This window comes from Leptonychotes weddellii, chromosome 6 (assembly GCF_054177405.1).
Source record: "Leptonychotes weddellii isolate Sample4059 chromosome 6, ASM5417740v2, whole genome shotgun sequence".
Taxonomy (NCBI): domain Eukaryota; kingdom Metazoa; phylum Chordata; class Mammalia; order Carnivora; family Phocidae; genus Leptonychotes; species Leptonychotes weddellii.
Window position 1 is genome coordinate 67,445,344 of NC_138374.1, and position 22,573 is coordinate 67,467,916.

Genomic DNA, 22,573 nt, shown 5'->3' on the forward strand with positions numbered 1-22,573 from the left:
ATTAATAATTGCAGCCAACCTCTGTCTATCGTCTTTGACTGGGGGTGATACCAGCACGCAGGGTAAAGCTGGTCCTCTGAGCTGTGGGAAGTCACTCCACCATCACTACATCTCAGTGAAGCCTAAGGGTAGTAGCCGATGTTCAGCATCATAAAGCAAAGCATGAGATTCCAGGGAATATCAAATGAGAATATTGGTGGAAAATTGAGCGTATAGTTAGAATGCAGTGTGACAACCTTAGCCACAGATAAAATGTTACTTAACATTATGAAACTTCTTACTCGTACTTAGTTGCGTAAATCATTTTGCAAGTGGGGTGTCTCAGTACTTCCAGTGTTTGGGAGTCTCAGCATTTTTGTTGTTACTGTCTTTGAGTAGGACCATGGTTTCCCATTGGGGAGGAGAGCTGACTCTTCATGCTACATTATCTTATCGATTCCATGGTGACTCCGCAAGATCAGTGGTTAGCAAGGTAGTCACTTGGTAGCTGCCATCCACAGCGTCTGAATTTGCTTGGGAGTTCAACTTTTAGGCTTCTGGGCGGCCCCTGGCTGGTTTAGCTTCCATAACAGATCAAAATTTCAACCCAAGTGGTATGCCATTAGTTGGATAATGCCTTACATTTGCATGTTTGGTATTTGATGACAGTCCTGTGAGAAAAGACTCTACCCCCCAGTATTTGGCTTATGTGATTGATCCTTTGTATCTCTTCCAATGTAAGTAAATCAGAATATCACATGCTCAGTTCCTACATGGGTAAGTGTGTGGTTTGTTAACATACAATATAATCCAGGATTTTAAAATAATATCAGAACATGTCATGGTCTTGGTGTTGATTAATTAAATCTAATTAATTAACAACTGTTGGGCATGTGTAGTCATTTACCAAGGCTTGCCCCTTCGGGGAATTCTTACCAGGTTAGGTTTACTTAGTGATATCAATCATTTCTATATCTTTGTGATTTTTATATATCGTTTCTTAAGCATGTCTGTGCCCTGTAGTTCAATCACTGACTGATAACATTGTTGAAAAAGAACAGTAAACCATCTCATTATGCTAGGTTTTATTTAGAGTTCAGTTCTCAATGTTAATTGTGATAAGTTATGTGTGTGAATGAATGGAATTATATATATATGTGTTTGTATATTTAATTGTCCATTCATCAATATATCTAATATCCCCAAGTCCCATATTTACCATTAGACTGGGTTATCACTTGCATGCACTCAACATCTGTTTAAGAGATCATATATTAATTAAATATGAAAGGAATCAAAAATAAGTGTTAAGATCACAGAGCATGAGTAGGTTACTTTTCACCATAATCCATATTAACAACAGTTAGAATGTTATATGTAGACCATGAAATTTAAAATCATTAACGCATCACTAGTTGTAGGGCAATTTAAAATTTTAGTACATTTAAAAAATGTAACGAGATTTCAGCCATCTTTTACCCACTTATAGTTGTTGTAGACGAGACAAGTCAAAAAGGGAGAATAACTTCAAAGAATGAATATAGAAGAGAAGTATGTCTTTAAGCTCATTGAGTCTAACTGTATCTTGATTCAGGTTTTAATTTTTTTTTTTGGTATAATCTATTGTCCTTATCCTTGAATATAATTTAATTATTTTTACTTATATATAATTTTTAACATATATAACTTATGTGGAGCCATAATAATATATGGATTAATATAAGATAAGCAGACAGAACATTACAGCTTGAGTTTTACTCTGTTCCTACACTATGGAAAAGTAATACCTTGTTAAGATAATTTTTTAACAGTTGTGCATCGAGTGGGATTTATGCAGTAATAAGCTGTGAGTAAATTATTGGTATGATTTCCTGTAAATCCTATAAAAATCAAGTTTTTTTTCTTTATTTTTCTCATAGTATTACAATTCCTGAGAAGTTGGAATACTTCATTAACAAATATGCGGAACATTCTCATGACAAATGGTCAATGGACAAGGTAAAAGCCGGAGTATCACATTCTAACTCAGTACTGAGTGTGCCTAATGACGAGTCACTGCTCAAATATTTCTGACCATGACAGTTTTCTACTTTAAAGTGAGAGCTGTATCTAGATTAGGAAAGAACATTTAATTATGATTTGCTGATACAGTATTTAGTTCTGCCATTAACACATGTGTAATATACATATGAATAAGGATATTTGTTCATAAAGGGGTGCCTGGGTGGCTCAGTTAGTTGAGCAACAGACTTTTGGTTTCAGCTCAGGTCAGGATCTCAGGGTTGTGAGATCAAGCCCCACGTCTGTCTCTGTGCTCAGTGGGGAGTCTGCTTGAGAATTCTCTCCCTCTGCCCCTTCCCCCATTCAAATAAGTAAATAAATCTTTTAAAAAAGTATTTGTTCTTAGAAGCACAGTTTTAGGAATAAAAATTCTACTAATTGAGTCATAAATATAGTTTCTATACACATAGTGTTTATGGGAGTACAAAGTAAAAATCATAAGTACAAGTAATAATCATGGCAAATGGATGGATTTGTGGAGAAATATATTCCGACTCATCTAAAGTTCAGCCATTAGTGAAACCATAGAAACTATTATCTGAAAAGGTGACTCTGCATCAGAACTCTTTTAAAGAAACTTTGACTTTATATATAATTTTATATTAGATAAAACCTTGAAAATTATTGATTCGAATTGACTGATTGTTTACATCTTCTACTCCTCTGTTGTGTGTCTTACTACTAAGTAGATCTGCAGGTCACTAAGGATAAATCACATGGCAAGATGACATGTCTGTGTTGTCAAAAAAAGAAATAGTGTAAGCAAATGAGATAAGTAACACATGTCCTACCTACCATGAAATTCTCTAAAAGAAAGCTTGTGGCTGAGTAGTGACACTATGTTGAGCCTGGTTAAATTTGAGAGATGATGACTGTGAAGGTTTGTCAGAGAAATTGAGCTGAGGACGCAGGAATCTAAGATAAGCATGCTCTGTTGGAGGAGTGAAGGTCAAAGATCACAGGTTCTGAGGTGTTTGTATTTGTACAGCAGCTCCGTATCATCCTGCTAGACTTTCTATTCAATTTCAGTTCATGCCTTAACCAATCCGTCTCCTTCTCCTAAGAAACCCTCTTTTTGGTTTGATAAATATGTGGCTCCTTCACTTTGTTCACTCGTTTACTTATGAGGTGAGTCAGTATGAGTTAAGTTCTGTTTTAAGTTCTGTTTTATGTAAAGACTCTGTTGGGTACTGAGCTGGTGGTGGTGATGGAGAGGAAATGTCCGGGTAAGCTGTCCTGAGCAATTCCAGTCCAGTTACTCAGATTCCATAGGCAGATATGAGAGGAGATAGGGAAATGGTGATGGATACAGAATATGTATGTGGGCAAAATAATGTGGAACAAACGTGTTGAGAGATCACTGAATACTGGAGCAGACAAAACAGGTAGCATTATTCAGAGAAGCTTCCATATAAAGCAGAATAATCCAGTTTTCCTGTTTAAGATGAGCATTTCAAAAAAACATTAAAAAAAAAAAAGAGCATCTCAGGTGGAGAGTCCCAAGATGTGGCAGAATCAATATGATGGAGGCCATGCACCCCGTAGTCTGCTCCTGGGGGAAGTGCTTATGACAGAATCACAGACCTGGGTCTGTTTAAGGAAAACTGGGTGTGTTTAATCTTTGTATGAGAAGAATTGCTCTCAGTGATTACTCAAAAATAATACTGGTTAGGATGGAAATCTTTATATTGACTTATGCTGGGTGGAATTCAAACCTTAATGTCTTGGTTTATTTTAGATTTATTTTACCAAATACACTTAAACACATGCATACCTACACTCTCAAAAACTAATCCATATAAATAATTTTGATGATTTTTTTTAAGTTGGCAAATGGATGGATTTATGGAGAAATATATTCAGACTCATCTAAAGTTCAACCATTAATGAAGCCATATAAACTATTATCTGAAAAGGTGAGGGTTTTTTTTTTTTGGATATGCAGTTTAATTTATTTTGAATTTTTTATTATGTAATTTATGTAAATTATGTAAATTAGGAGGTTATTCTCTCCTTAATATTTTTCTGTCCCTTTTTTATTTTTATTCCTCCCCAGTATTTTTAAGGACTTTAGAAAATATTCTTATCATGCTTAAGAGTTTCTTGATGAGGGATAATGAAGTAATATTTACAATGATTGTTATTTATAAGTTTTCATGTATTTTACTTATTAGGAGGAACAATCAGTATCTTGACAAATGAGGTGAAAAGAACTTTGTAGCTTGGTGCTTATGGAGGAAGAGTTATTCTTGTCTGTTTATTCAGTTGGTGGAAAAGCCTTCACATGTGTATCATATAATCTGGCACTGTTTCTCCTTTTTAGTTTCTATCTAAAGTATCAGAAGTGGGGAAACTAAAGGAAATTAACCTCCACACTGAGATCCCTCTTAGCAGTCTCAGTCAAACTAAATCTCAGCTCACACTCTGCTTTTCAGAAATTTTACTTTGCTTTTTCATTTTTAAATAAACAATGTCAATCTTTTTTTCTTCATAAGTGGAGGCAGTCTATTTCAGATTTTTTATTTTCATTCAGATGCATCATACCCACGCCCTTTTTTTCCTCTTTCTTTTTGTCCCTAGGAAAAAGAAATTTATCGCTGGCCAATCAAAGAGTCTTTAAAAACCATGCTGGCGTGGGGTTGGAGGATTGAGAGAACGCGGGAGGGAGACAGCATGGCACTCTGTAACCGCACTCGTCGAATTTCTCAGACAAGTCAGGTAAGAACCACGCTGGTGAATCCACTGCTCATGTCTAATCCTGGCTTTTATCGGTTTTAAGACATACATTTGCCATAGTACCTGTGAAATTAGGAATCATTTATCATCGTGGAGTTGATGAAGTATGGCTTGGTGCTATAGGGAATACTAAGACGAGGACGGCTCAACCTGTGTCCACAGATTTTTCCTGTATAGCGGAACAATTTGGAGAATAACGAACATTTTGAAAATCCAGTTCTGACAACAGAATGGGGAATGAATTAGAGAAGGAGGAGATTGAAGACAGAAAGGCCGATTCCTTGGGAGATACTGTAGACATCCCGTGAAACAGAATAGAAGTAGTAAATATCTGAATTAGAGCAAAGGTAATGGAAATGGAGGGAAGTGAATATATCCTGGAGATATTTTTGAAGTAGAAAAGACAGAATTTTGTGACTGTCTGATAGAGGATTGTGGATGAGGAGGAGTAATCAGAGGTGATAGCCATGGATCCGGGCCGGCCTGCCAGGTGGGTGGTTATGTTAGGTAAGGTCGGGAACACAGCAGCCCTCGGAGATGACAAAGACAGAACAATAATTTGATTATAGATGTTGTGTTAGGCAGAATATGGCTCCCAAAGATGATCCCCAGTTGCTGGAATCTATGAAAATATTGTTTTACTTGGGCTTTGCCAGTATGATCAAAGTTAAAGACCTTGAGATGGGGGGAAGTGGGGGTAGGGTGCCTGGGTGGCTCAGTTGGTTAAGCATCTGCCTTCAGCTCAGGTCATGACCCCAGGGTCCTGGGATCGAGTCCCACATCAGGCTCCCTGCTCAGCGGGGAGTCTGCTTCTCCCTCTCCCTCTGCCCTTCCCCCAACCCACGTTTCAAATAAATAAATCTTAAAAAAAAAAACAAAAAAAACCACAGGACAGTATGAGAAGTCTTAGAGTTGATGAAAAGATATGTTTCATTTTTTAAAAATGCCAAAATTCAGAAATTACCAAAATTCAGAAATTAAGTTTCCTTGTTTTGGGGGACAACTTTGTTAATCGTTGACTACTGACTACTTTTAAAATTAAAGAGTTGGTTGTATTTTGTCTTAACATTTGGCCCATTGAGACATTTGTAGATATTGCCCTCTTTGATTAATTACTGTTTGCATGAGGAAGAGTAAATTTTATTGCAGCCAATTCAAATCTGTAAGAAACTGAAGAATACGGAGATCCTTTGACGAAGGTAATGTTTCAGAATCTTGGATTCATTGCACAATTTGTTGAATTCTGATCATTAGCTTTTGGGATTGGCAGTACCTGTGATGTTGGGATGTATTATTCAGTCATCAGTGGAAATGATCAGACACCCAAACAGGATTTAATTTGCTAGATATGTTTGTGAACTAAGTTTGTACAGATACTTGCCGGTTTCATCTGACGAAACTTTACACGTGGAAGTTTATTTGTCCCATATTTCTGATGTTTGTCTTAAGTCTCCACTGGGTTTTTTAATTAGACTCCATTTTTTTCACCTAAATCGTTTAGGTTTCTGTAGATGCTGCACATGGTTATAGCCCCCGAGCCATTGACATGAGCAATGTCACACTGTCCAGAGACCTGCACGTAAGTATTATTGACTTTTAAAAGTACCCTGCAGGGGCGCCTGGGTGGCTCAGGTGGTGAAGCGTCTGCCTTCAGCTCAGGTCATGATCCCGGGGTCCTGGGATCGAGCCCCGCATCGAGCTCCCTGCTCAGCGGGGAGTCAGCTTCTCTCTCTCCCTCTCCATCTGCTGTTCTGCCCGCTTGTGCACTCTCTATCAAATAAATAAATAAAATATTTTTTTAAAAAGTATCCTGCAAAGTTCATTTTTTAAAAAGCATGCTGTAACACTTTCCTTCCTGTATTTTTCCTCATGAATTATTTGAATGTGGTGATCATATAAAGGGTCTATCGAATTTATAGATTATGGACCTTAACTTCTTAATTGCTTTTAAAGTTGATATAACTTTTTCTAGGATATTTCCTCTAGATAATTTATTTTCCTTAAAGATAATGTCTATTAAAAAAATCCTACTATAATGAAGTAGTTGTGTGTGAGAAGAGAGTAAATAAGGAATTAGTAATGCTCTGCTTAAGGGTAACCTCAGTTACTCATTAAAGAATGTGTATTTTAAGTCATTTATCCAGTTACTCATTAAAGAATGTGTATTTTAAGTCATTTATCCAGTAACCTCAGTTACTCATTAAAGAATGTGTATTTTAAGTCATTTTAAACTGGTGGCGTTCTGCCTGTTCCATCCATAGTTGTATCTGTTCTCCTTTGTCCCTAAGGAACATACTTTGAAATGGTTGATTTGAGTAAAAGAAAATGTGTTGTCTTGGATCAGAAGTTGACAGGTTGATATAATGATCAAACAACAATATTGGTATTGTTAGTATTATTCCAAGAGAAATAAATACGTAAAGACAAACCCTATGTCGTAGGTCATGTTAATTATCTTACATTGTTTGGCTTGCCCAATGCTCCCATATGGATGGATATCTTAAAATGAGATAGTTAACTTGACAATCAAGAGGGAAAAAGAGAATCTGAGAGACGATCTTATCAAAAAGCAAAAGGCCATGGAAGGGCACCTGGGTGGCTCAGTCTGTTAAGTGTCTGACTTTTGAATTTAGCTCGGGTCTCATGGTTGTGAGATCGAGCCCTGTGTTGGTCTCCCCACTCAAGTGGGAGTCTGCTTGAGATTCTTTCCCTCTGCCCCTCCCCCTGCACACACACATTCTCTCTCTCTCTCTCTCAAATAAAAAAAAAAAAAGCAAAAGTCCACAGAAAGGTTAATGTGGTTTGTCTGTGGTATCTGGTCTCTCCCCAGGTTTGGGACAGACATGGAATCTAGAATGTCCCTCTAGGTTCTTTGCATTCATTGTTTAATAAAGTTTAGATTGTCTTTTAAAGCTTTGGAGATTACAATAAGAACTTGTAAAGAAATAGATTTTTTTGTTAAAGTTCACGGCTAATTTGAAGTTTCATTATTGAATTAATAAAACCTGTGTCCTTGAACATTACAAATAACAAGAATCATTCGCATCAAATCACTTCTGCTATTTACTACTGCGTGGTTTCACAGGCTGGTAGAATTATCTGGGATTTAGATTCCAACTAAGAGTTATGTTTAATTATCTTTCAGAGGTATTTTAGCACTGACACGCTATGATTTATTAATTTAAAGTATGTTATGATATTACATATTGGCAAGCAAAGTCCTCTATTTCTACTCCTTAAATTATAACTTATTTGCTAAATATTTCATTCATTTAAGGCTATGGCAGAAATGATGGCTGAAAACTACCATAATATATGGGCAAAGAAAAAGAAACTGGAACTGGAATCCAAAGGTAATATTTTCTAAAAATCCTGATTAAAAAACAATCAGAGTGCTACTCTGTGAATCTCTGAAATGGATAAAACAGTCTTTTTAGAATGAGAACTTATTATACATTTGTTTTCTTAGAACAGTTCAAATATGCCCGTAACAGTTTCAGGTGGAAATTCCATAATTACCTGACTGCAAGTGTACATTTCTTCATGTCTCAGAATTCTGATGGCTCTCTCTTGCATATTTTAGCTTGTAGATACTGGTTTCTTGTCCTAACATTCAAGGTATTCTGTGAATTACTTAGATCTTGCTCACTGACTTCTATCACTAACTTAAATATTTTTCTCACATCATCCCTTCCTACTTCCGGTCAGTCCAGTCATGTTCTTGTCTCCTACATGCTTTTGCTTTTCTTTTCTGCTGTTTTTCTTAAATACTAAAATGACTAAATATTTGCATAAATCGTTTCTTCAGTTTAGTGCCTCCTACACTGATGATCTCTTTCATTGTTATTTATTCAGTATTGGTCTATAAACATGTTTGTGTGTGTGTGTGCATGCACGTGCACACCTCTGATTACTTCCTATATGGACTTCTTCCCCCCCACCCCCGCCGAGAATATAACTGTCTTAAGGTCAGGACCATAACTTCTGTTACTTTTGTAATATTTACTGTGTAGTTCTAGGCACCAAGAAGCTTTATTTCTTATTTGTTGGCATAGGTAAAAATATATGGGAGATAGTTTTGAAGGTCTGGGGTATTTCAGGGTGAAAAGTATAGCTGTGATATTGCAGGGTGGTACCACGTACCAAACACTAGGAAACAGAGTAGCACAAATTAGAATCAGTCATGGAAATGAACAGAGAGGATTTCTTACACCACAATTGCCTATTGCAAAATTTGACGCAAGGCTAGGCCTGTTTTTCTAGAATCATTCCATGAACATTTGATAAATGGATGGATGGATGGATGGATGGATGGATGGCTAGCTGAATCATAGTGGCATAGAGTTTTGCTTAGTGGAATTCTTGAAGGAGCATTGTCCACGTGACTAGTAAACAAAATCCCTATTTTTCACGTGAGCCGATGACATGAAAAAAATCTGTTCTCTTTTTTTCCAAGGGTTTCAGTCACTATGGCTTGGTCAATTTCTGAGCCAGCCATTAGGTGTCCCACAGCCAGTGTTTTCTTGAAGGCATGCTGCCTGTAAGTGAGATGCCCAGACCTCTGTGGACAGCTTGAATTGGTCCAGATTCAGACTGCGTGGTTGGGAGACAAGCATGGGTGTGTCAGGCCAAACGGTGAGGTGGTGATATTAGTCCTCAAAACTTTTAATCATTCTTCTTACTCCACATAACTTTCCCCTTTTGGAGGAGAAAGTGAGTGGTTGAGGACCAAAACAGCAGACCAGGAGGAAAGGTGTTGGAATATACAGCACTGGATCTTGACTTTTGGTTGTTGAGACTAACAAAAGTCAGAGAGATGAGTCTTAGAAAGAAGATAAATAGACTAGAGGCTGTGGACAGCTTTAGGAAAAAAACGACTTGTGTCTTTTCTCAAATTTGTTCTCTCCCCTGGGGACTTTGACACCAACCTGTGTCCTCAGGTGCCAGTCATGGTCCCTATGTCTTGGTGCCTGTGGTGTGTGTGTGTGTGTGTGTGTGTGTGTGTGAAAGGGAGGAAGGGAGGGATGGAGGAAGGAACAGCAGGAGAGAAGTACAGGAAGTCAGGAACAAGGAGACAGCTAGAAACAGAAAGTCGTTTACAAAGTCATTTACAATTCACAATCACACACCTAGACATCTAAAAGAATCCGTTCAGGAGCTGCACACTTTAGTTTCCACCCCATCCTGGGCTTTTTATTTTCTCTCCCACCCTCTCTTTCTCTCCCTCCTTGATTATCTGGTATTGGCATCTGACTCCCAAATCACTGTGGTTGCCAAATTAATATAATTAATATTATATATTATAATATAATATAATTTTCTAGGAATAAAGGACTAAATGCAATAGTGGAGTTCAAAATAGGAGATGATTGCAGGATGATTAAATTAGATGTTTGATTTACAACTCTTTTTTTCATAAAACATCCTGTTACATCTTTGATTATGGTAGAAGTCAAATCTGTTCTCAGTGTGCTTAATAATATATTCTATATCCTTCTTGCTGTTCACAGAATGCTGGTTTCTATTGTCTTCTAACAATTGCATTATACTCGATACTGTTAATACCAGACTATAAAATAACTGATGGATCCTTCATGTGTTTAGTGTTCCTTGGCTTGGTAGCGGCAGGCTGTCCTTTGCATTTATGACAGTATAGTGTCACCTAATGGTGAGAAAGCTCAGTGCGCGATTGCATTTCTGTAGATGGAACTCTCAGTCCAAGCAAACTCCAGGAAAATGTGGCATTATCTCCTTTGCCTTTTTGATTGCTTATTTCACATGTCGGGCAAATTCATTATTTGTGATTGTTTTAGTGGCTCCCGGCGACATCATACTGGACACTGATCTAATAGGCTCTACGTTGTCCCCACAATTCAAATCAAATATTTATTTTTAAGTATTTTTTCTGGAATTCCCATTAGCAGCTTGGTTTCCAGGAATTTCAGCATCCTGTTGAAAATATATTCCCGTACGTGTTTTATAAACTTTACATCTGGGGCACACCGCTCATCAGATCTTTACATCTGGAATTACCAGTGCATGTTCTGAAACTTTTATAAATTTTACAGAAATTTTTACAAAATCTGTAATTTTATAAAGACATTTTTCAGTATTCGTTTTTTAAAAAGTTCAATATTTTCTAAATCTAAAAGGATACTCTTTCGTATTTTTCGCTGAAATAGGTAAACTGGAAACCTAGATGCTTGCCAAAATTTTTAATCAGTCAAGTATGTATGCTACTCTTATTAGATATTTAAGAGAGATTTGCTTTTGACTTAGCAGCCTAAGTATAGGTTTTGTGACTCTAAAGTACTGTTTGATCTGGGAAGCATACTAAAAATTCCATATTTAAGACATTTTTTTCCTCTCTCTCTCGGGGGTGGAAAATGAAGCCTATCCCTTGAAACGTGCCTTATAACTTCACTGGCTCAAGCTGTGCATGTTTTGGGGTGTATTTACACACTCCACATCCAGAATTCGTTTGGATGGAGGGGGAATGCGGCTTCTCCTCCCTTCTCATGTGCTTGCAGATGTCATCAGAACTTGATATCACAAATACCTGCGTGTCCGTATTTTAATTGCCTCTTAGAAGGCATATGCACAGTCTTTCTTTGAATGGGTTTCCTAAATTAATTAGAACATTAAAGGCACTGGAGAGTCAAGAGCCTTATATGACTTGTATATACTCCGTGTATAATAGAAAGATACTAGAAGTTCTGTAATGTGGTCCTGTTACACATGCCACTCTATCACATTTCGGATTATTTTCTAATTGCAGTGCTGTATTCTTGTCTCGGCATGCTCTCAGGAGGTGGAAACCATCCCCTGCTGGTGCCCTATGATACGCTGACAGCCAAAGAGAAAGCCAAGGATAGGGAAAAAGCACAGGACATCCTCAAATTCTTGCAGATCAATGGCTATGCTGTATCCAGGTAAAAGCACACCTACCATTACACGTTCTTGTTATGAAGACTGATTAAATTAGTCAACTAATTAACTGATTAAATTAATCAATTAAGACTGATTAAATCCCTGACAGATTTAATGCTGAAAATGATTCAGTGATCCATTTAAACCTTAGACCTACTATTTAGTATCTTCAAAATACACACATCAGAAACATTAACGCCCTTGGCTGTTTGTCACCTGATTGGTTCCTTTCACTCCTTAGGTTAAATCTCATCCATCTTTTAGGCACAAATTTCTGGTGAAAATGACCCTCTGTTTCTCTAAAGGTGACTTTTTTTGCATAATAATTGTTACTTTCTAGAGTTTTATATCAGATACAAAATATTCCTTATAAATTAAATCTCACTTTTGCCTTTAGCTCCAAGGATATTAGATCATCTTCCATTTTTATATATACCATATATACTTTTTAAGCAAAATTGTACCTTCCAAAAGTCTTTGTAGGAACTGATTTCCAAATTTCATTTTTGCTGCCCTAGGGGATTCAAGGACCTGGAGTTGGACACACCGTCCATTGAGAAACGATTTGCCTATAGCTTCCTTCAGCAACTCATTCGCTATGTGGATGAAGCCCATCAGTATATCCTGGAGTTTGGTAGGTACCATCGTCCTATTACTAACAGTCCAGTGTTTGTAATTCTTCATGTTGACAACATCAGGGTCTAGAACAGCACAGACTGCCAGGCTGTTTTTGGTCTGTTCCCTGGCAGTATAAACACCGTCTACCCATCCTATTACTAAATAGAATCTAACAGTCAGTAGGCAAACACATTCTTAGGGATGGGTAAATTTAGAAACCTTAAAAAAAAAAATCAAACATACCATTCTTTTCTCCTTATAATGTTTATTGTCATTGATTTTTTTATTTTTGAAAGACACATATGGACATCAGAATTTAAGATACAGTTAAATCTTTCCTTATGAAATTAATGGCCCTGCTCTTGATAAAAACTGAACTGTGGATCCCCAAACTTTCTAGGCAGTGTGAAGGCCTTGAGTTTAGCCTTTGTAGGGATACACATTTATGCTAGAGTATCTGCGATGAGGACACTTTGTTATCCTGTTAAAGTAAAACGGAAGACCTCCTCCCCATGTGACCCCATGCTACGGAAGTATGAAGAGAATTCCTTGTTTTATTTTTTTATCTTTTTAAAGATTTTATTTATTTATTTGAGAGAGAGAGAGGGAACATGAGCAGGAAGAGGGGCAGAGGGAGAGGGAGAAGCAGACTCCCAGCTGAGCAGGGAGCCCGATGTGGGACTCAATCCCAGGACTCTGGGATCATGACCTGAGTCAAAGGCAGATGCTTAACTGACTGAGCCACCCAGGCGCCTCAAGAATTCCTTGTTTTAAATCTTAGATTCAGAACAGATTTTCAAGACAGCCTCTTCTCATATCTTATTTCATGATTGTCCTCAGCACTATTGACTTAAAATGTGAGTTCTTAAGTACTGAGCTTCATGTCAGATCACTTTCCAGCCCCTGGTTGGTATTAAGATAGAAGGATTAAGGATTAAGATGGCCCCTTTGGAAAAACAAGTGTGTTCTGGTAATTATCTTTTTATTTTCTTTTTCATGCTTTTTTTTTTCTGTTTTAATTTTTGTTTTTTAATCCTCGTTCTCAGGGCCCATAGTCCTAGATCCCTTAGCAATAAATATATCCTCCACAAACCCATCCTGACCAAGGGCTCTTTTTGCTACTGTTTTCTTAGGATTTAGGACTTAGTTTTTGGCATGTCAGATTAAAGTTCATAGAAATTCGAGCTTTGGTATTTTCTTGTTCCTGGTCTCCTGTATCCTAAATGTGATGAAAGATTTTCCAGTTCAGTATTGTTCTCTTAAAGAGCCTCCTTCTCTCTCAACCTGCTCTTTATCTGTAGCCAAGTGCTGTCCTTTGGCTTTCTTCTTAACTATCTTTTTCACAAAAGCCAACTGTGCAAACTAATTTATAATACGTAATCTTTCTGTAGCTCATACAATGATTTTTTTAAAAAAATATGATTTATGAGTTACCCTGAAAAGTAGCAAATTAGTCTCAATTAATGAAATTTGATTAAAAAAAATGAGGCCATGGTGAATTTTTGAAGCCTTTGTGCATATAGCTAAATATTGAAATTTCTCAAGCATATTTAAAAGTATCTGATATGAGTAGCAACTCAAATTTGGTCTTCTTTATGTCAAGAGAGAAGGAAAGCAAAATCAGAGTATTGAGAAAAACACTTTTTTTTTTTAACCCTGCATGGATAACAGAAACAGAAATTTGACGGACGAATGTGTTTGGGTTTTATCCACATTGTATTCAAGTTTCTGAATAAACCAGTGTTTGTGCAGAGGGAGTGGTGAGAACCTGGCTGCGAATTCACCTGCTTAGCGTATTTCTTTCTTTCCACAGGGTAGAGGGTCTTCTAAACCCAATGCTGGGGAGAAAGTGAGGCTAGGTCAGTGTAGAGCCCAAGAAATTAAGTTTTTTTTCACGTGTTCCTTTTTCAGATGGCTGTGACCAAGAACTCTGTTAGAGGAGCAGAGTTGGGATTGTTTACATTTATTTTGATTTTCATTTTTGTCCCTGCAAGGGAAACTTCTATCATGCCTTCTTTTATCTTTAAATTTTCTGCCTTTGCAACACATCTGAGGCTAATGGCCATAGTAAGAATACGCATATGCCTTTTTCTGATTTTTGTATTAACATCTAGATCATATTCTCTCCATCAGGATTTTGCACATAAGCATTTTCGTTAAAATGTATAATGGTGTAAAAAGGAAAGATATTTCCTATTTAATTCCTTGAAATGTTAGCATATTTAGCTATGTACAAAACTCTGTCTTGACATAGTTTATATGAGAAAGTCCCTTAAATGGATTCAGCCATTTTACGTAATATTCTTGAGAGAGATTGGATATAAAAGCAATACAAAAAATGAAATCTGTGAGTATAAAAAAGGCATAATTTTCTTTTACTTATTCATGGGAAGAGCATTGTTTGGTATTTGATATTACAAAATATTACCTAAATTTCCTAAAAATTCTCCCAAACTCATGTCTCAGATTTAATGAAATATATCTCAAATTGCTTTTATTTCTATTTACAAAAGAACTTGTTCAAGCACAAGTCAGTTTGATTCTTAACAAAATAGGGAAGCTCTGCTTATAAATTTTACCAAAACTTTATATCCAATTCTGAATTTTTTTGCTCTCTAGTGTGTTCTGCATATTATCTTGGTTATTATAGTTGCTGTTACCTCTTCTATATGCGGGAAGCCGCTTCTGTATGCATGAAGGAGGTGCAGAAGGCCACTTCCAAGCTAAATGCATGAGGTCAATCAGTTCTTAACCTCAAAATCATTTTCTAAACCCTGGGGAAAACTTGGGTGTCTTTGCTTTGCTTATGGAAATTATCTTGTGACATAAGTGAACTTCCTTATTCCTGAGCAGCATGTTAATTTTCCAATCTAATATTATGCTGGTGATCCTCCTTCCCATCCAAGCTGGCTTCCTGCAGCTTTTTAGTTGGTATAGTAATATTGTAACTCTCAGTCATAGCAAAAAGTAACTATCTTTATTAGAGGCCAGGGTTAAAATGTCACCAATTTTGTTTCCTTAGTTTATATTGGCTGTGCTCACTCCAGTGAGCTTCTTTCTTACTGAAAGAACATGTGGGATTTTTACTTTATTCTATTCCATTTGTCCCCTACATGTCAAGAAGATCATAAAGCTACACCATGTGTGTGTGCTCTTAACCCCATGTATGGGCTATCCTCAATAAATTTTTGATTTTGATTTGGGTATTTTTTTAAATCCTTTTTAAAAATTATTATCCTGCTGAATGAAGTTAGCCTTGATATTTTGGATGCCTTTCTGTGTTCAGTTTACTGGGATAACACATAGAGCAGTGTGTTCTAATTGTTGCATTTTGGGTGAATATCTTGTAATGTTTGAAGTCAGATATGTTCCTAAACAACTCTTCCTATCTACAGATGGTGGCAGCAGAAGCAAAGGAGAACATTTCCCTTACGAACAGGAAATCAAGTTCTTTGCTAAAGTACAGTATACAGTCCCATTTTGTTTTTGCTTCAGTATGTTTGTTTACCAAATGTACTCTATAGGTCTTTGCCTCTTTCCAGGGTGTACTGGTCTACAAATGTGAATTCTGCAAGTAAATATTCTCTGGCACAGAAATAACTGCTTGAATCATGTGGGATAAATTTGTTGCCGGGATACTTGGTCATACTTTAACTCACTGTTCTTCCTGCCATAATCCTCAAATCACTTCCATCTATATGGAGCCTAATTCAAAGCTCCCCTTTTTGGGGCTTTTATCAAATGACATAGAAGAAAAATATCTACTTCTTAATATGCGACGGTGGTTATGATTTTAAAAATTATGAGCATTTCTTTTATAAAGAGGAAAAGCATTTTTCATTTAAAATTATAAAATTTAAAAGTTTTACATTATAAGAAGCTTTACTGTATAATCTTTATTGTGGGACCTCTGTCCTCCTCATTTTACAGATGAGGAAGCTGAGGATCAGAGAGGACAAACTGTTTATATATCAACTATATCCATTTCTATTATTCATTCCATTTAATAAGAATTTATCAATAATCTGCTTTTTGCCTGGCACATTCATGGCTTTCTTTCAGCTAATAAGGGGAGGAGACAGAGTGTTGCAGATTCTCCACATTGGGTTCATTCACTTACACAGCATATACTATGTGCCTAGTCTCTGTCAGCTGTTAGACTACATCCCAGGGATTACTCTCATGGAACACAGAATGCCCTTGGGAAGTTTTCCTGTTTATGGTATGCTGCAGTTAACTGGAAGACTTAATGTTTTCTGTCAATTTACTTTCAAAGTACTTGCATTTGGTGGTTACTGTAGATCATTTGCAAAATGGCACGTTATTTCAATTGATGAATATTTGGCTTCTGTTACATGTTTTCAGCACTGTGCCCTTTCTGTAAGGGAGATTTCCCTTGTCTTTTCTTATCACTCAATATAGTGCTCAAAATCTGTATCAACCATCTCAAGTTTGTCTTGAGCTACATATTGCTGGTTATTCTATTCTACTGGATTGTAATCCCCCTAATAGCCAATTATTACAAATGCTGTATTCATGGTCTCTAATCATACATTTAAAATACATTCTTGTTTCGCCCTGACTATGTACTCAGCACCCCTAGTGATTTTGTTTGCAGATGCTTCATGTGGTTTAATTTCTTCTATGATTCATTCATTCACATATTTATTGAGTAGCTATTATGTGCCAGTCACTAAGTTCAAGCAATGTCACAACGTTCTAGGAAGATTACAAAACATGTATATTTTGCTATTATATAAATATGCTACACCACGTTGTAGGAAAAAAATGTAGTTAGACTTGAGTCTAAATACCAGTAATGCCAGTTGTTATTACTTTTTTCATTTATTTTTTAACCAATATTGATCTACTAGGTCCCACAAAGTCCTACGTGCTGGTGATCCAGTAGTAAACAAAACAGAGCAAAGAGTGGTCATAGAGGCTAGGAGAGGGCAATAATGGGAACAACCCAGAAATGTCTATTGTATATACCTTAAAGACTCTTATGGAGAGAGACTAATTCAAAATCAAAGTTTTTTGTTTTGTTTTTGTTTTTTGCAAATGATGCTATAAGAACAGAGAATATGGAGGTTTTATCTAGTTGAGGAGGTCAGTGAAGGATTATCTGAGGGAGTGTCACTGGGCTGAGGTCTGCAGGAGTGGAGTGAATGGATTATGGGGTGTGGGAAGAGCATTTCAGGCATAGGGAATGGCATATGCAAAGCCCTGTGGTGTGAGCATACAGGGTGAAGAGGGGGAATTTGCCAAAGACCAGCAGCATTAGAATCCAGGAATGGCGAGTGGGCCTGGAGAGAGGCCAGGTAAGAACACCGTGGAGGTAGGTAAGTGGGCAACGTGACTTTGAGTAAGTTACTTTCTGCACCTCAGTTGAATACCTATAAAACAGGGGTGATGACACTTGCCGTACAGAGAAGTTGCTAGGGAAAATGAAATGACAGTATGTCAGTTGCAATCCTCACACTTAGTAGAGACTCCATAAATGGTAGTTGTTGATTATTTTTGAACCGATCGGGCACTGAACTACATTAGATGAAAATACTAAGAATATTTCATTTTGAAAAGATATTGAAAGTAATTCCAAACTGTTGAAAATTTGGTGTGTTCCCCATAATCACGTTCTGTCTCATGTATGCACACGTGCATATGCACGCACGCACGGGGACCGGAGATAGGGTGAGATTTAAGAGAGGTGTGCTCTAAAATCCTGCCGACTAGCATGGCTATGGATATTGGGGGACCTGCTGGGTGTGGATAGAACTCTGGCTGCTCCAGGGCCTCAGCCCACTGTGTAGATCTGTTCTCTTTTCCTTTCTTTCAGGTTGTTCTCCCTTTAATTGATCAGTATTTCAAAAACCATCGTTTATACTTCTTATCTGCAGCAAGCAGACCTCTCTGTTCTGGAGGACATGCATCAAATAAGGAGAAGGAAATGGTGACTAGGTAAACAGCTACATAAAATAAAGACTGTTGTGGAGTGAAGTGTATTTGCATTGGAGAAAGAGCTGCTGGGGACCTTGAAATGGGAGCATGCAGAGTGGCCTTCCCCCTCCCCCCCAGCTTCCCGACCCCTGGCCCTTTGGAATCAAATACTGTGAGGAGGATGCTCTCTGCAAGTTAATACATGTGTTCTAAATGTTGAGTTTTCTTCTATTTTGCTGCTAAATAAAATGCTGAATAGAAGGAATAAGGCAACCAGTACAGAATCCACAAGTAGAGGCATCACTGGATTAGTATTTGTGATAAATGGTGCTTTTCACATTACTTCTTTAAAATTTATCCGGATCTATTATTTTTGCCAAAATTTGAAAAATCAGGCATTTTTCTGGAGTGTAAAATCCCATTTACAGAAATTATCTTTTCCGATGTTTGTTTGAAAATAATGACCAATCGTGGAAGAAAATGACCTAAAAATATGTACTTTCTGAAGATTTCCCCTCACACTACTCAAGCTGGCATCTCAGCCACGCTTTCTCATTTCTGTTTGAACCTAAGTATTCCTCGTAGATTGATTTGTCATTCTGCTGGCTATTTCAAGTCTGATTTTTCAGAATTCTGCCAAAATTTAGTACTCGTGAGATTCGATTACTCAGCAAATCTATTTCTGTATTACCAAATCGCACTGGAATTGACACCAAGCTTTTAGGTTGTGTTTGGAAAAAAAAATTTATATAAAAGTGAGTAACCTACACAAAGCAGAATACAAGATTTCCTTGGACTTGACTTTAATAATCTGTGATGTCATGTGATGTAAGATTGCCACAGGGTTAAAAATGGCCCCAAACTTCTTTAAATAATGATCTTCCTGTGAAGTTGGTAAAACCGATTATAGTTAAGGAAACAGAGAATCCATCCAATGGCATACTTTGTTTCCACCAACTTTGTTACCCAAAAAAGAGGAGTGAGGGGCTACTTTCCAAGATGTGAATCCCCTTCCCCTTCTCCCTTTGGCGTGGTCTTCTTTCCTCTTTCCCCAGGAGAGAGAGGCCCATCCCTCTGCATTTCACAGGCTCACCATCCCCAGGGGACTGGGAGTGTCTCAGCAGCTAGAAAATGCCAGGGCATCAAGTTACATTTAAACACCCTGCAGCCCTAACTGCAAAGTCTCCTCACACTCCCCCCCACCCCTGCCTTTTATAACAGCAGCTTTGTTCCCAGAGTTGTTGTTGATGTAGCTGTCACTCAATTACGTAAACTAAGAGACAATGCAGTCAGAGAATGTAGGAAAAAATACAAGTATGCAAACTCTGTTCTTTCCCCTCGCCTGTATCATGTTTTATCTTTATTACGTTTCATTCTTAGAACTGTTCCCTGACCTCAGAAGTAACTAATTTTCCTTTGCCGACTCTCCCTCATAGAATAAATCAGAAGAGCATTGCTATTCTGTGCCAGCCTCAGTTAATGTGGTTTGGGGGCCTGAGGTACCCCCTTTTTATTAACATTGCACCAGAATGTTTTCCATAATGTCATCTTCAATTTTTCTTCACCTCCTGGAAAGAGGGTTGGCAAATTTTACTTTTCCCTTTACCATTTCCAAAAGAGAAATCCACCTAAAATAACAACGTACAGGACTGAGACACACACTAATAGGAGTAGCTTAATTTCATCACAGCACCTGTGCACCAAACATAGATAGGATTTAACCTCAGAAAAATTTGGGAATGAAAAAATGAATTAAGGTAATAATAAATTATGGCACATGCAAAATGCTGTCCAGTCACTAAAATTATGCATGCAAATATGTAATAAACTAGGACAATGATTATTTAAAAAGTAAAATATATATTTAAAGAGTATGCATCCAGATTTTTTAGAAACCTATATTTGTATATGTAGAAAAATACTAGTAGGGAAGAAACTTGATTTTAATAATTGTTTTCATTGGGGGTAGTATAGTAGATATTTTTTCTTACTACTTTTGTATATTTTTAAAGTTTTTAAAGTGAAAAAACTTTTGTAATCATAGAGATGTGTTTTAAAACAACCCAAATCACCATCAAACTAACAAAAACCGACTAAAATTTTTGTTTGATATGTTAAAATGGTATCACTGAGATTTATAAATGTGTGATTTCTTACCACTTCAGTTAAATATTACTTCAGTGAATAAAATAGGTAAAAAAAAAAAAAAGGATAAAACACAATAAAAAGTACTGGCCCTGCTACTATGGATAAGCAGTCATGCCTTCATACACAGGTTGAACACTGAAGTGATCATTTTAATTTGTATTTAACAGTTGTGTGTAGCAATAGTTCTGTGGGTCTCAGTTAACTTGCACATTTAAGAACAGGTTGTTTCCATTGGATGTTTAGATACTTCTGGCACTAGACATCACGTATTGAGCATTTACTACATGATCATGTGTGTGGAAAAGGGTGAGGTATGGCCTCTGTACTCTGGGAGTGTACCCGGCAATAGCTGGGTATGTGAATAGGAATATAATTCTAGCAGAAAGGCATGCAGTGCTGTGGGATTCCAAGTAAAGTGAGGCCACACTGGATGGGTATGGGCAGGCTAGAGATAAGGGAAAGCCATGATAATTCACAATTGATCTTAAAGAACATGTAGGTCATAGATTCAGAAGGGGGACTATTTTCTACATGTAGATAATAGCATAGAGAGTGTAGAACATAGTAATTTAGGGGCAATGTGGGTTATGTAGATTCCTTATGGAATACTGTAATTGACATTAACTGCCAGAATAAGGCATCTTCTTCCTTTTTTCTTTTTAATGTTTACACTTAGTCTTTTTTACTTAATTCATTAGCCCTAGGAAGCCACTGAGATATAGGGCAGTCTGGCAGCAAAAGCAGGATGGAGACGAGTCAGCTTGCTAGGAGGCCATGACAGCAGTCCAGGCTGTCGAGATAGAACTGCTTCCTCAAATAGGTGGTTCTACCCACTGATTCATTCAGTGCGTATTTCTGAATGCCTGCCATGTGCAAGGTGCTGTCCTGGGTTTGAGGATGAACAAGCACATAAAACAATGCGGTTCCTAACTCCAGTGCACTTCAAAGTGCAGCTGAGTACCTGCTTACATGTAGAGCTAACCACTTAATAAGTTGTGATGAGTAATGAAAATGTACATAAAGGTCTGGGAATATAGAGAAGATACACATGCGGAGTGGGGCTGGATATGGGAAGCATGGGTGAGAGAAAATCACAGGACAGGGCAATGAGTCCTATGGAAGGTAGGAAGAAGGAGGTCAACATGGCGCTGGAGTTTTGATGCTGAGTGGTTGGAACAATATTGGTGGTGACAGCAAAAAGTAATGACAGAAGAACTGGTTTTGAGAAGAAGATGTTAAATTTGGTTAGGGAATCACTGAAGTATATAAGTAAGTAGTAGCAGGTCATTCGGCTGGAGATGTCCAGCCAAAGGTTGGAAATGAGTGTTTGGTATTGGTGGAGAGACCAAACAAGAAATGACATATTCAGAGATTGTCCCCCTGTGATGCTCCAAGTTCTGAAATCAGATGAAGGGGGAGTGGAGAGAGAAGCAAAAAGTTCTGAATACCAAAACCTGGCGAATTATTCCATCTGAAGGGTTTTCAGAAATGGGTTCTTGAAGAACACTGAGAATGACTAATTAGAGAAAAAGGGGAAATGCATTGCTGTAAAACAGAATTCCGACTTTCCCAGATTGAAATAGTCGATGATGCCACATACCGCAGAGAGCTCTTCAGGATGGAGGTTGAAAAGGTGTTATTAGATTTGCTGACTGGCAGGTATTGCTTTCAGTAGAGCAGTGAAGTGAAAAGCAAAATGACAAAGCAAGGCATCGAAGCTAAGGAAGTGTAGATGCATTATAAATTCTTAAGAATGTTAGTAATGATGGGGTATACAGAAAGGGGATAACAACGTTATGGAAAATATTTTTGGAGAAAACTATAGGCTAAAGCTTACAGTAATGAAACCTTAGAGTCAGTATAGAAACTACACTCTGAAAGTGGATGGCACAGGAGAGGAAAAAAATATAATTTGTCCTTTGGGTGGACTTGGTTTTCTACATATCTTTATTTCTCTCTGGTAGCACACTGGCCACTGATTAGGAACAACTAAAGTTAAGAAGCAGTTGCTACAATAAGAAGTCATTTTTCTCAGACAAACTCTCAGACATTCAATATCCAACAGAATGGGATACAGAGCAGTTCTGTTTTCCATCACAGCAAAATGTCCTAGGTCTGGATGAATTGGGTTAAAACATGATCCTAGTGTCCTAAATTCAAC

The 22,573-nt window shown here is 37.3% G+C and overlaps 1 protein-coding gene across 1 annotated transcript in view; it reads left to right on the top strand.

Annotated features, from left to right (window-relative positions):
- The window catches only part of RYR2 (ryanodine receptor 2), a 652,366-nt gene that overhangs the window by 488,362 nt on the left and 141,431 nt on the right, over window positions 1-22,573 (top strand). The window contains exons 54-62 of the mRNA XM_081824340.1: window positions 1,899-1,977; window positions 3,867-3,956; window positions 4,621-4,758; window positions 6,278-6,355; window positions 8,054-8,129; window positions 11,585-11,708; window positions 12,225-12,340; window positions 15,720-15,784; window positions 18,164-18,285. Of these exons, the coding sequence (XP_081680466.1) occupies window positions 1,899-1,977; window positions 3,867-3,956; window positions 4,621-4,758; window positions 6,278-6,355; window positions 8,054-8,129; window positions 11,585-11,708; window positions 12,225-12,340; window positions 15,720-15,784; window positions 18,164-18,285 (888 nt within the window). The remainder of the gene's footprint in view (window positions 1-1,898; window positions 1,978-3,866; window positions 3,957-4,620; window positions 4,759-6,277; window positions 6,356-8,053; window positions 8,130-11,584; window positions 11,709-12,224; window positions 12,341-15,719; window positions 15,785-18,163; window positions 18,286-22,573) is intronic.